General features: G+C 40.8%; 1 protein-coding gene across 1 annotated transcript in view; it reads right to left on the reverse strand.

Moving 5' to 3' along the window:
- Positions 1-13891, reverse strand: part of POP1 (POP1 ribonuclease P/MRP subunit) — a 36780-nt gene that overhangs the window by 16528 nt on the left and 6361 nt on the right. The window contains exons 4-11 of the mRNA XM_024756586.1: positions 12406-12581; positions 10926-11174; positions 7457-7544; positions 6447-6634; positions 5502-5758; positions 5284-5377; positions 2996-3107; positions 2350-2469 (exon numbers count right to left, since the gene is read on the reverse strand). Of these exons, the coding sequence (XP_024612354.1) occupies positions 2350-2469; positions 2996-3107; positions 5284-5377; positions 5502-5758; positions 6447-6634; positions 7457-7544; positions 10926-11174; positions 12406-12581 (1284 nt within the window). The remainder of the gene's footprint in view (positions 1-2349; positions 2470-2995; positions 3108-5283; positions 5378-5501; positions 5759-6446; positions 6635-7456; positions 7545-10925; positions 11175-12405; positions 12582-13891) is intronic.

A 13891-nucleotide genomic window follows, 5' to 3' on the forward strand; every position in this document is an offset into this window, starting at 1 on the left:
CCTGAACACCACCTCCTCACGTGGGCACACCAAAATTACAACTGTTTACAGAGCAACTATCTACGAGAACGTCTTGAAGACTAGCAGAACAGGCTCTCCACGACTAAAGATAATAAAGAAGGAACCAGATAGGAGAGGTGGAGACATGGTAGAGTCAAGATACACACCCCTGGGTAGGCGACCCACAAACAGGAGGAGAATCATAATTGCAGAGTCTCCCCGAGGGAGCAGGGGGACCAAGCTCCTCATCAGGTACCCCAGCCTGGGGGTGCTGCATAGAGAGGATGAGCCTGTAGAACGTCTGGCTTTGAAGGCCAGCTGGGCTTGAGAACAGGAGAGCTGGAGGGCTACAGGAAACACAGACTCCACTCTTAAAGGGTACACGTAAAATCTACATGTTCCAAGTCCCAGCACAGAGGCAGTAATTTGAAAAAAGCCACTTGCTGGTCTTCGAGAGTTTCCCAGAGAGGCAGAAGGCAATTGGGAGTCCTCCTGGGGACATAGATCTGGCGACGATGTGGAGAAAAAGGAACCCTCACACACTGCTGGTGGGAATGTAAATTGGTACAGCCACTATGGAAAACAGAATAGAGGTTCCTCAAAAAACTAAAAATAGAACTATCATACAATCCAGCAATTCCATTTCTGGGTATATTTCCAAAGAAAATGAAAACACTAATTCGAAAAGATACATGCACCCCTATGTTCACTGCAACATTATTTATAACAGCCGAGGTATGAAAGTGTCCATCAACAGATGAATGGATAAAGAATATGTGGTATATATACAATGGAATACATTAAAAGAATGACACTTTGTCATTTCCAACAACATGGATGGATTTGGAGGATATTACACTAAGTGAAATAACTCAGAGAAAGACAAATAGCACATGATATCACTAATATGAGGAATCTAATGAACAAACATAACAAAACAGAAACTGAGTCCTAGATACAGAGAACAAACTGGAGGTTGTAAGAGGGGAGACGTGTGCGGGGGGATGGGTGAAATAGATGAGGGAGATTAAGAGATACAAACTTCCAGTTATAAAATAAGTAAGTCATGGGGATGTAATATACAGCATGGGGAATATGGTCAGTGATATTGAAATAACTTTGTATGATGACAGATGGTAGCTAGACTTATCTTGGTGATCATTTGGTAATGTATAAAAATATTGAACCACTATGTTATACACTTGAAACTAATGCAATATTGTAAATCAATTATACTTTGATTATTAAAAAACACAATGGCATAAGATGGTAAGCTTTAATAGTAGAAATTAAATCATGTTTTTCAAGATAGACTTTAATTTTCCTTGAACTGATTTATATTAAGACAAAAGCCTTAGGAAGAATTTAATACTGCCTTATTCCAGAAAAGCGTTTGAGGCAGCAAGAGAAACTAAGTAGAGTTTAACTACAGTTTTGAGATGATTACAACAGTAAACATTTATTGGTGTAGTGGACGCTGTTAACTTTTATGGTTGTTCCAGACCATATTGCTATTAAAAAAGAAAGAGGCAACAATGAATTGATTAAAGTGTTAGGCTCCGTAATTCACTAACTTACCTATATATCTTAAACTCCTCCCTCATCCAATCCACCTTTCATGTAAAGTTCTGGCAGAGTACTTTATTGCCCCCTTAATAAGCTATCTAACTACATGTGAAGGTAAAAAAAAAAAATTCTGAAGTTGTTTCTACACACACCTGTATCCTTTCTCCAAAAATTCATAAGCTGATTTTAATTATTCTTCCAATTAACCGTGTTTAAATGACAGTAAATACGAGACATGATCACAATTGCTGCAAATCGCAATTTTTGACTAAAATTTTAGCCAGCCCCTACCCATCCCCCACCGTGTCACCCCAAAGAACTCCTGCAGGCCACTCTACTGAGTCTAAACCAAGACATCTTACCCTTCAGCACCTGGGATGGCCTTGCCAGGATTCGAACCTGGATCATCTGTATGGTCAGACAGAGGCTTCCAAAGAGCACAAGACCAGCTGCCGGTGCAGATCCCTTCCTCACAATTAAAATTCTGAAAAGCCAGGCATTTTCAGAGAACCAAGTTTGCAGAGACAGGTTTTACTTAGATACTAAAAATAGAGAACTCAGGGGAAAAAATGAACATAATGATCAGGCTACATGTTTACAGCTAAAAGATACTTCCTCATACACATCTCCTTTGATCATAATCACCTTGAAAGGTAGGCAGGTAAAGACTGCCCTAATTCTTCTACAGATAAAGTTACTGCAGAAGTGTCACAGACAGAACTCTTCTAATGGGACTGACTGCTCTAAATAGTAAGGAAAACCAGGTTGTCTCAAGAACTTTACCTTGGCATTTTTCTGGATTGGGCAAAACTTTGGACCTCTTTTGAGGCAAATTTATTCGTGGATCACCAACTGTCAGTCCCAGAATAGTACCTGCTGGAATTTCTGCTGGTGACGTTATTCCTTTAGCAAAAAACAAAACAAAACCAAAAGCAAACAGAAAGTTATTCAGAAATACATATATATTTGCTTTTATTTTCAAATTTTTCTAATGAAACTTTCACCTTGGGCTAATTACGTAAAGACACGTATTCCCCTTTTTTTCCCCAAAGATACTTTCAGAGAATAAATTAACGTTCATAACGAGTGAAGTTTCTTACAAAAAGCATTAAATTAACATAACAGGTTATTCTACGACATGAGCATGTATGTTCCTATCAATAACTACAGGAGCTTCACACACAAATGCAATCATGCGAAGGTAAGTAAGATTTTAGTTTAGTAGCTGGCACACGCATTTATCTATAGCAATGGAATGCCAATTATTTAGAATACTAACACCTCATTTGTGCTTTCTTGCTGTATTTTAACAAACAGTTACAAGTTAAAAAGCACACTACATTTAGGTAGCTCAACTGCAAGATGCTCTTTTAACCCATTTCCCACTCTTCCCTTCTTCCCCAGTACAACCCAGTATCCCCCGTTATACCTCCCAACAATTCAAAGATGGTTTCCTGTCTGTGATGAAGGGAAACGCTATCAGGATTCCTGCAGGCTTCAATCCACCAACAGTGAGGTGTCTTCTCTGTGTCCTCTCCCTCCTGGAAAACAACAACTCCTGTTCACCAGACAAATAATGGATCAGACTTAATAATTTTGGTTAAAATCATTGTGCTATTGGCCCCATCCTTTTTTCCCTGTTTGTGGGAATGAATCTTTTGTGAGGGGAACCAGGGAAACTGTCACATCAGACTAACGATTCTTCTAATTACAGACAAGGACACAGGACTATACTTCTCTCAAGATTTCACAAACTAAGAAAAACATTCCTGGTTTTCTGAGAGACTACCTACCTAACTGACTGCACACCTGTGGTCTCTGCAGCACAGTGCCAACAAGAGATGCCGTGTTCTTCTCCCACTCTACCAACTTCATCACCACAGAATGAAGCAATAAAATTTTCCTCACCAAAGAAAAACCAAACCAATACCTTTTGAAGAAATCTTCAGCAAAAGGATTTATTACTACTATAGTATTTCTAGAAATTTCAAGGAAGTTACACGAGTATTTTACTTGCCTTTTTTCTGAACAGAACTAGGAATTGGGAAAGGTTTCAAACAGCAGTTCAAGTACCATAAGCATGCCCAGGAAGAGAACCTATAGCCAGGATTCATACCAAAGTTCACTGAAGTAGGATGTGCCCCTACAGATTCTAACCTGTAATACATGCGCCCATTACCTCACACAAACTCAGGTGGCACAAACTAGTGGTTCAAAGTACAGGCCCTGGAACCAAACTTCCTAGGTTCAAATCCTCCCTCTGCAACTTATGAGCTAGCATGGAGTAACAACTCTGCACCAGGCACTGTGCTAAGCCCAGGGGACAGAATAAAGAATGGGACTGCTCCGTCCTCGCCATCACAAAGCTCAGACTCTCATGAGACACGAACATCGAACAAATATGCAAACAAATCTAGACGTAAATAGAGGAAATGTGCAAGATGGGATGAAAACAGCAGGAGGGATATAATTTAACTTAGGGGATCAGAAAAGGATTCTAGAGGAAAATGATATAGATGTTGAAACTTAAAGAATGAGGAAGGCTTAGCCAAGAAGAGCGATAGAGGTGGGACATTCAGACAGGCTCTAAGGGAGGTGAGATCTGACATATTCTAGAACTGGAAGAAGGCCAGGGTGGCTGAAGTGCCAAAGGCGAGGAGAGATGAGGCCAGACAGACATGAAGGTATAAGATTACCAGTCAAATTAAGGGCTTTGGAATTTATCTCAAATACAATGAGAAGCTATCCAAAAGCTTTTAATCAGGAAGTAGCACGATGTGAATAAATTGTCAAAATATCACTTTGCCTCCTGCGTGGAGAACAGAGTGAAAAGTGAGAGCAATGAAGGAAAGTTAAGAAGCTGCTTCAGGATCCAGGAAAGAGACAACAGTGGTTGAGACTACTGTGGAAACAGGGAAGAGGGAGAGAGAAGTCGTCTTTTTTTTTTTTTTAAGTATCTGTCTTCTAACAGCTCAAACTCTGTTCAGATCTATCACCATATTCAACGTGTCCAATCTGCAAGAGGCACAGGCACTGAGAGGTTAATTGCACAAATACAGAAAAACAAACCGAACCTGAACCCAAAGTGTCTGATTCCTAATCTAGTCTCCACTCTCCAGACCTGTAGTGTCAACATGGCAGCCACTAGCCACAGAGAACAGTTTGAATTTAACTGTTAGTTAATTAAAATTAAATAAAGGAACCAATTCACTTCCTCAGTCACGCTAGCAACTCGGTAGCTACATGTGGCTGGTGGCCCCGTAATGGACGGCACAAAGAAACATCACCCTCGCAGAACATTCTATTGGACAGAGTTGCACTCAACACACTGTTCTCAACCTGTTAGACATCACCCTTAAAACTAGCCCCAGAAAATATGCATCACACAAGTACAAACAAAAAAAACTAGCATATACTTTCCAGGATTTTAGGGGCTCCCTGTTAGCTGCCTATGGAGAAGTTAAGAACCTTCTACAAGACTCAGAAGCTCAGGAGCAGTCTGTATTTCAATAGGAACAAGTCAGTTTACTTATTACATTCACTTAGATTTGCTCTTCTAGGAAAAGTGAAAGATAAAAGTCTTTGATAATAAGCATAAGTAGGGAAACAAACATTTATAAGCCATGGCCCAAAATGTTACCAAATTATGTTAGATTTCACAAATTTGCTAAGAAGGAGGTGACCAGAATAAAACATTACAAGCACGTTTACTCTTACTGTGTGGACAGAAGCAGCTTTGAGTGCTTCAGTTAGGATGGAGTGGGAAAGTGGACCAATCAGCCGAAATCTGTTCATCTCCATCGTCAAATCACTGAAAGAAAGAAAAGGTCTTAAAATGGAAACTTCCATCGTATATGATGTCTGTTTCACCGGCAAAAACAGAGCACACCTTCACTGAAAACGGTCAGTAGGTTCAGAGCAAATTCAACCCACACCTGATTACAATGCCTGTGGTTGGAGAGATCCAAGAATACGGCTGAACTGGATCTCTAGTTCCATCACCGATGACTTTTTTAATTGGTTTAGCATTTTCCTCATCATCTTTCCATTTTCTTTTCTTGCCAATTTTCTCTGTGGGCAGGTCAGTTCGGCTTTTTTCTTGGGATGGTGTCAGAAGGGGATCAGGGAGGCAGACAGTCGACTTGGTGGGTTCCATACACTGGCACACTGCTTTTATTTCCTCTAAGATATCCTAAGGATATGTTTAAACATTTTACTTTTAAACTCTGGAATTTAAATACGTTTCGAATTTAAGTTGGTTTAGTTTATGTTATTTTTTCTACCTTTAAAAATGTACATTTTTATTCTTCGCAAATTAAACTACATTTATCATCATCAAAAAGGTTTTTTGATTCCTCTGCACTTAGAACAAAAAAAGAACTCTGAAATGTCAAAGATTAATGAAAACAACATGAATACTCTGACCAGTTTTTTTAAAAACTAGTTTAAAGAGGAATTTGGAGAAAATTTACAGTCTACTGTATAAAAGCAGTGAGTATGATAAAAAAGGAAAGCTAAGCTAAATGCAGTATTAAAAACTCATCAGAATTACTCAAAACAGATTCTCATCAGCAAACAGGCTCTCACAAGCACCTGAATATCAATGAACCAATTCAGGCTGATGGAAGCATTAGTCTCCGTGCACCATTTCAAGCCCTTTGCATAATAAGATTGGTTTTCATCTCTCCTTCTACTTAGGGCTTACTAAAAGTCAGGTCAAGATTTGCTCCACTTAATATTCACATAACTATCCTCCCTATATTCAAATACCAAGCTATCAGTCAAACTTTTAAACTATTCAAATTTCTATAGCACTGATTTCCAACAGTCATCAAGAATACAGTGACAGAGTGATGAGGAAATACTGTCAAGGATTATACCTGTTTAAGACTTGGATGAAGCCAGATCCACAAGTGCCTGCTCTCAGAAGTGTCACCAGGGGTCCTCTCAGCCTTCCAGATAAATGTCACAGGACCCAGCATTTCTCTAGGATATTTATTTGCCCGGTAAAGCATGAGACTACCTTGGTGCTTTCCAGACAAACAGTGAACTGCTGCAAAAGTCAATCCTGACATAAACAGAAACAGAATTCTAAGATTTCAAGTGCTGAGACTGCATTATGAGTTCCTGATAACCACACTGTTATTTATTGTCTATCTCCATGATGGATGACGTGTTGGTTTCGATCACTGCTTAGATCAAGAAGTGATCAAAACCACCCAAGAAGTTCTCAGTAAATATTTGAGTAAATGATTTAATGAGTTTTGAGTTTCCTCCTGCCTAAATTCACTCCACCAGAATAATGGTTCTCTCACTTTACACTCAACAATATTTGAAATGGCTTTAAAGCCACCCCAAGCTTTCCTTATATGAACATAGTCATTGGTAACATGAACTGTCTCAGTAAAGCGTGTTTAAATTCCAAAATGCTTACAGCAGACACTTGTTCATGAAATGAATACATATATAAAGACTAAAATAGGACTCTGGGCTTCCCTGGTGGCGCAGTGGTTAAGAATCCGCCTGCCAATGCAGGGGACACGGGTTCAAGCCCTGGTCCAGGAAGATCTCACATGCCACGGAGCAACTAAGCCCATACGCCACAACTACTGAGCCTGCGCTCTAGAGCCTGAGAGCCCCAACTAGTGAGCCCACGTGCCACAACTACTGAAGCCCGTGCACCTAGAGCCTGTGCTCCTCAACAAGAGAAGCCACCGCAATGGGAAGCCCGTGCACTGCAAGGCAGAGTAGCCCCCGCTAGCCGCCACTAGAGAAAGCCCGCACACAGTAACGAAGACCCAACGCAGCCAAAAATAAAATAAATAAAAATAAATAAATTTATAAAAAGTAGAATAAAATAAAATGGGACTCAGCTCTGAAACAAGTTTACCTGTGTCTATGCTACACATTGGAGAAAGTGCCTTCAGTATTTCTTCCTCTTTGCCCTTCAACTCCAAACAACAGTAGTAGGATAAATCCTGCAAAAAGAGGGAGATACAATCAAAAGCTTGAATTTCCATTGAAAGTGTAAGTGGCAGTGTCCTACTTCTTAGAAAGAAAATATGTGTTTTAGCCCATATTCACAGATAAGTTCGAAGTAGGGTGTAAAAACTACTGCCTCTAAGTAACGGATTATCCCTCTCCAAAACCTAACTAAAGTAAAAAAACTCAGAGTAGAATAAGCAAGACAGTAATAAATTCACCAATATTACGTTAAGGTTGCTCACTTTGGTTACCTAATTCAGGACCCCAGGATTACTAAACACTGAGCCTAAAGACACACGTGGCAGTTTATCCCACATTTCTCCACTGCTCAGTCTTGACCATGATATCCAAATTTGACTAAGCAATGGCACAAGGAAAACTGAGAGCAATCAGAGTAAGGCCATACCAACTTCAATAAGATGAAGAGAGCTCAGACTGAGCTAATAAAATCAATTACATTAAAGAACTATAATAACGGTTAATGGATACTGAAAGGTTGCTTAAGTGCTAGCAATGGGCTAACTCCTTATATGGGCTGCCATTTAATCTTCCCAAGACCCGATGAACCAGGTGCTATCGTAATCTTATATGACAGATGAGGACACTGAGACAGAGACTGTTACTTGAACAGAGCCATATCATCAGTAAGTGGAGAAGCTAGCATTCAAGTCAGGCTCACTGACCCCCGAACCAACCCCTCCACCATGGCTCCTTTAAGCAATTTCAGTGCACGCAGCAACTGAAACTAAAGTCACAGGTAAGGCTCTGACAAACTCACATGAATCAGTGCTATCACGCACACACAGAAATCTTCCCAGCAACAGCGATCCACTCTCAGCTGTCAGTGGCAGAGGAACCCCACCAGAGTGTGTACAACTGAGTGACAGCAGAGAATAATGGTTAAGAGCGTGGAACTCTGGAACCAGACTACCTGGGCTCAAATCCCAACTTCACCACTCATTAGTTGTATGGCCGGGGATATGCCATACGTCTGCCCAACGTCTCAGTTTTCTCATTTGTAAAATGGAAATAATGGTAAAACCTACCCCATACTGTTGTTGTAAGGATTAAGTGAGTAAACACATGTGAAGTACTAAAACAGACATAAATTAAGTACTCAAAAATATTTGTTATTACTAGCTATTATTTTTATTACTTAGGACTAATCAAATGTAAAGAAAATACCTGATAACCTCAGCAAAAATTCTGTCCAAAATGAGAAGTAACTATATGTCTGCCTTAAAATTTGAGAGATGACAGAGTACAGCGGAAAAAGCAGAGGCCAGGGGAATCAGCTCCCAACGTAGCACTGGGGAGGGCCTATCTTGCTACGTAGGCCACCAACAAGCTGTGCAGCCCGAGGCAAGTCACTTCACCTCTCTGGATCCCAGGCTCCTCAACAGTCAAAATGAAGAATTTGACTATAATCCATGATTTCTGCTGCTAGGTCTTCAAATCAAAGGCTCTTATAAGGTTCTTTACTTTACACCCATTAGGATGGCAATTATCAAAAAAACAGAAAACAACATGTGTTGGTAGGACATGGAGAAACTGAAGCCCTTGTGCACTGCTGATGGGAATGTAAAATAGTGTAGCCTTTATGGAAAAAAGTATGATGGTTCCTCAAAGAAATTAAACATAGATCTACCACATGATCCAGCAATTCCTCTCCTGGGTATATACCCAAAAGAACTGAAAGCAAGGAACTGAAGAGATATTTGTACACCCATGTTCATAGCAGCATTACTCACAATAGCCAAACGGTAAAAGCAGCTCAAGTGACCACTGACAGATGAATGAATAAACAAAATGTGGTATATACATACAGTGAAATATTATTCAGCCTTAAAAATGAGGGAGGACTTCTCTGGTGGCGCACTGGTTAAGAATACAACTGCAGTGCAGGGGACACGGGTTTGAGCCCTGGTCCGGGAAGATTCCACATACCGCAGAGCAACTAAGCCCGTGTGCCACAACTACTGAGCCCGCGTGCCACCACTAGTGAAGCCCAGGCGCCTAGAGCCCGTGCTCCACAACAAGAGAAGCCACCACAATGAGAAGCCTGCACACCGCAACGAAGAGTGGCCCCTGCTCACCGCAACTAGAGAAAGCCCGTGTGCAGCAAGGAAGACCCAATGCAGCCATAAATAAATAAATAAATAAATATAATTAAAAAAAAAAAAAAATGAGGGAAACTGACGAATGATACAACATGGATTAATCTGGAAGACATCAGGCTAAGTGAAATAAGCCAGTCTCAAAAGGAGCTGGCTTACTGTTATGAGTCCGCTTATACGAGGTACCTAGAGTAGTCAGATTCATAAAGATGAAAAGTAGAATGGTGGTTGGCAGAGACTGGTGGAGAGAAGAATGGGGAGTTAGTGTTTAATGGATGCAGGGCTTTGGTCTCAGAGATGAAAAAGCTCCAGAGATGGATGGTGATGAGTTACACAACAATGTGAACATACTTAATGCCTCAGAACTGTATACGTAAAAATGGTTAAAATGACAAAGCTGTTGTTATGTCTAATTTACCACAATTTTTTTTAAGGTTCTTGTATTGCTTATTCTGCTACATTGCTCTCAAGAGGTAGCAGAGGATACTAATACTAACGGCTTTCAAAAGCTGGCCAAGGCCATCCTGCCATGGAAAGATAGGTCCTCTGCAAAGAACAAATTTCTAAACACGTACTGGAAGAGAGAGAAAGCTACTGAATTAGCAACTGACCGGGGGCGGGGTGGGGTCGGGGGAGGCACAGGAGAAGACAGGACAGCCAAATAAATACTATTATGTAGCTCTAAAACCAACTGTCCTCTTAAAGAGTTTGAAACAAACTTCCCAGCATAGATGGTTCTCAAATATCTGTGGTGGTGAATGACTGCTGAATGAATCCCGAGCATGACCGACAAGATCCTGCAGGATCTGGTTCCTACTTATTCTCCAGAACTAATCTCGCCCTATGTTAGCCCTGCTCTCACTCTCTTCATCTTTGTCACAATGAATTTATTTCAATCCTTCCTTCCTATCTGGCTGCCTCTGCCTTCACCCACTCTGCCATTTCCTTATCCCTTAGAGCTCCGCTCAAGCATCACTTCCACGGGGAAGCACTCCTATTCCTGTTACAAATGGTCACAGTATTGTATAGTATTCCCTTACAACTGTATATTTGGCTAATTATTTGATTAATGTCAGTGTGCCCCAATAACTTTAGGCTCCTTCATCTCCAGCATCTGGCAAAATGCCTCTTGCCCAGTAATTACTTTTAAAATGAATAATCTTAGATAGGGCTTTGGCATACCATGAACTAGTCTAAAAGTCTAAATCAGAAAGGGTCTAAACGAAAATAAAGGGGAAAGCAATCGGAAAAGCATACCTGAAGGAGGCAGCGGCTCGTCATGGCTCGATAGCAGGCTCTGTGGCTCTTGACTGTCGGCCTCTCCCCCAGGCAGTAGCCCCACCTCTTGACCATGTGAAACCGCTTCGCGTGCCAGATGTGAGTTTCTAGCCATTTGTTCTTCTTTTGTCTCCGGTTAAATTCTAGCATCCGGTTTATGTGACATCGTCGAGCTTTATGGCACTTATTTTTTGAGTGTTCTTTTTTCTGATGAACTGCTTTCTCTGCCTAGAGTTTCAAGAAGACAGGCAGATCGTAGTTTGTAACCATCTCAAAACAAAGTTAAATGTTAGGAATTCAAACAGCTAATTTTAGGTGAAGTGGAGTACCTTACAGACTCCATTAGTTTGCTTAATTTTTTAACTTGGTGATTTCTCCAATGAAAGTAGAGGAGGCAACAGAAAGAGTGAAGATTTTAGAAAAAGGTAAACCTAGGAAGGAAACACAGTTCTATCACTTATTAACTGGGCAAGCTTCGGGGACTGGGAAGATTAGAATATTTATAAAATGTTCAACACAGTAACTCAAACTTATTTGTGGCTATTAATATTAGAAAGCAAGAAAGAATAAATCAAATGCTAGCTTTGTGTTGATTTTTATTGTTTTTTAACATCTAAGAATATAACTAAACCCCAAACTTAGGACCAAAGATATAAAAGTGGGGAAAACCTGCACATTTCATATCACTTAGGTACTGACAGACAAATGCTAAATGCTATCACTAGGAAACGGACATCACATTAAATCTAGAGAGAACAAAATTCCTGTTTTGTTTTCATTCTTCACTTCTTCCATAGCTAAGCTAAACTTTTGTGGGAAAAACTCTTTTCCATTAGTTTGTGGGCCCCTTAAGAATAAGGACTTTACCTTAATGGACCCTAACCTCACCACCAGCATAATACCAGTACACGGAAGGCACTTGATAAAGAAATTTTGGATCAATTAGTAAAGACATAGTGTGGTTAGACAATCATAGAATGTCCAAGCCAAGAATTTTGGTAAAGCCAAAAACAACTGGACTTGAACAAAAAATTAAATCCAAGTTCAAGTTTTCAACATTAAAAAAAGACAAAAGGCAAATACTAGGCATTGATGCTGCCTTTTTTAACCTTCCAACTCTCAACTGGTCACACCCCCAAAGTGCAGAGCTAAAATTACTTATCTGGTAAGAAGGTCAAATTTTCATTTTAAATCTGGCAGGGGAACATCAACTGTTTAACATCATAAAGAGAGAGAGTTTCCAAATGCTGTATTTAAAAGTAGCTGTAATATCCAACAGCCTGCTAATTTTGGAGGGGAGTGGAGGTGGAGGTGGGGAAGATAATGATTAAACCAAAAAATATGCAAAATGAGCATGTTGTTTTTTAGTCTTCATTTTAATAAATTCTGTTAGGTTAATACTTCTCAACTTCCTTTAAGAACCACTAACCTAAACATTTACATTAAGGGACACTTATACCTCTTTCTGGGCAATCTCCTGTAACCGTCGAGGAAGGCGTTTGACATTGTGACTCATGGCTCTTCGTCTCATGTGCCGTGGCAGCGTCTGGAAAACCAGTGAATTAGAAGATTTCTGGGCCACTGCTTTCAACATGGCACTGATTTCAGCAGCTCGAGCTTGAGCAAAAGTAGAAGCTGTCGAAGAGAACACCACCGTTATTAAAAACTCATCTTGAATTGACACTTTTCCTGGTAGGTTTCGAAGGAAAACAGATTTGAAGCACATGAGCTTACAATTCACCCACTACCCTAACTCCTAATAGATTAACACCAATAGTAGTTATTTCTGTTACATGACTGTGAAACTAAGGATTCGGTTTTCCTTTTCTAATCAGAAAAAATTTAGTTAAAAAATAAGGTAAAGGGCTTCCCTGGTGGCGCAGTGGTTGGGAGTCCGCCTGCCAATGCGGGGGACGCGGGTTCGTGCCCTGGTCCGGGAGGATCCCACATGCCACGGAGCCTGCACATCCGGAGCCTGTGCTCCACAGGGGGAGGGGCCGTGGCGGTGAGGGGCCCGCGTACCCCAAAAAAAAAAAAAAAAGGTAAAAAAGAGTTTTTTTAAAAGAGTGAGCTGGGCTTCCCTGCTGGCACAGTGGTTAAGAATCCACCTGCCAATGCAGGGGACACAGGTCTGAGCCCTGGTCCAGGAAGATCCTACATGCTGTGGAACAACTAAGACCATGCACCACAACTACTGAGCCTGTGCGCCACAACTACTAAGCCCATGTGACACAACTACTGAAGCTCACATGCCTAGAGCCCGTGCTCCGCAACAAGAGAAGCCACCACAATGAGAAGCAACGAAGAGTAGCCCCCGCTCACTGCAACTAGAGAAAGCCCGCGTGCAGCAACGAAGTCCCAATGCAGCCAAAAATAAATAAATAAAATAAATAAATTTACTTAAAAAATAAAAAAAACAGAAAGCTACATGCAATATAATCACAACCATTCTTTTCTTTTTTTCTTTTTTTTCTTCCTTTTTTTTTTTTTTGTGGTATGCGGGCCTCTCAATGCTGTGGCCTCTCCCGTTGCGGAGCACAGGCTCCGGACACGCAGGCCCAGCGGCCATGGCCCACGGGCCCAGCCACTCGGCGGCACGTGGGATCCTCCCGCACCGGGACACGAACCCACGTCCCCTGCATCGGCAGGCGGACTCCCAACCACTGCACCACCAGGGAAGCCCACAACCATTCTTAAGTGTAATAATCCCACAAGAAAACAAAGAAAAAACAAAATTTTAAATGATTTTGACTCCAGGGGTTTTCTTCCTTAATATTTCCTGTATTTTTACAAACATGTGACCATAACTATTTTCAGTTTTCTTTATTGAAAAATAGACTATTTTTTCTGAATAATAAACAGAGCACTGGAGAAATTTAAGTGAACGCCTCCAGGAAGGCATAAAGAAACACCAGAAGGCACGCTTAAGGTGTGTACAAGGAATA

Source organism: Neophocaena asiaeorientalis, unplaced genomic scaffold (genome assembly GCF_003031525.2).
Source record: "Neophocaena asiaeorientalis asiaeorientalis breed wild unplaced genomic scaffold, Neophocaena_asiaeorientalis_V1.1 scaffold29, whole genome shotgun sequence".
NCBI lineage: Eukaryota > Metazoa > Chordata > Mammalia > Artiodactyla > Phocoenidae > Neophocaena > Neophocaena asiaeorientalis.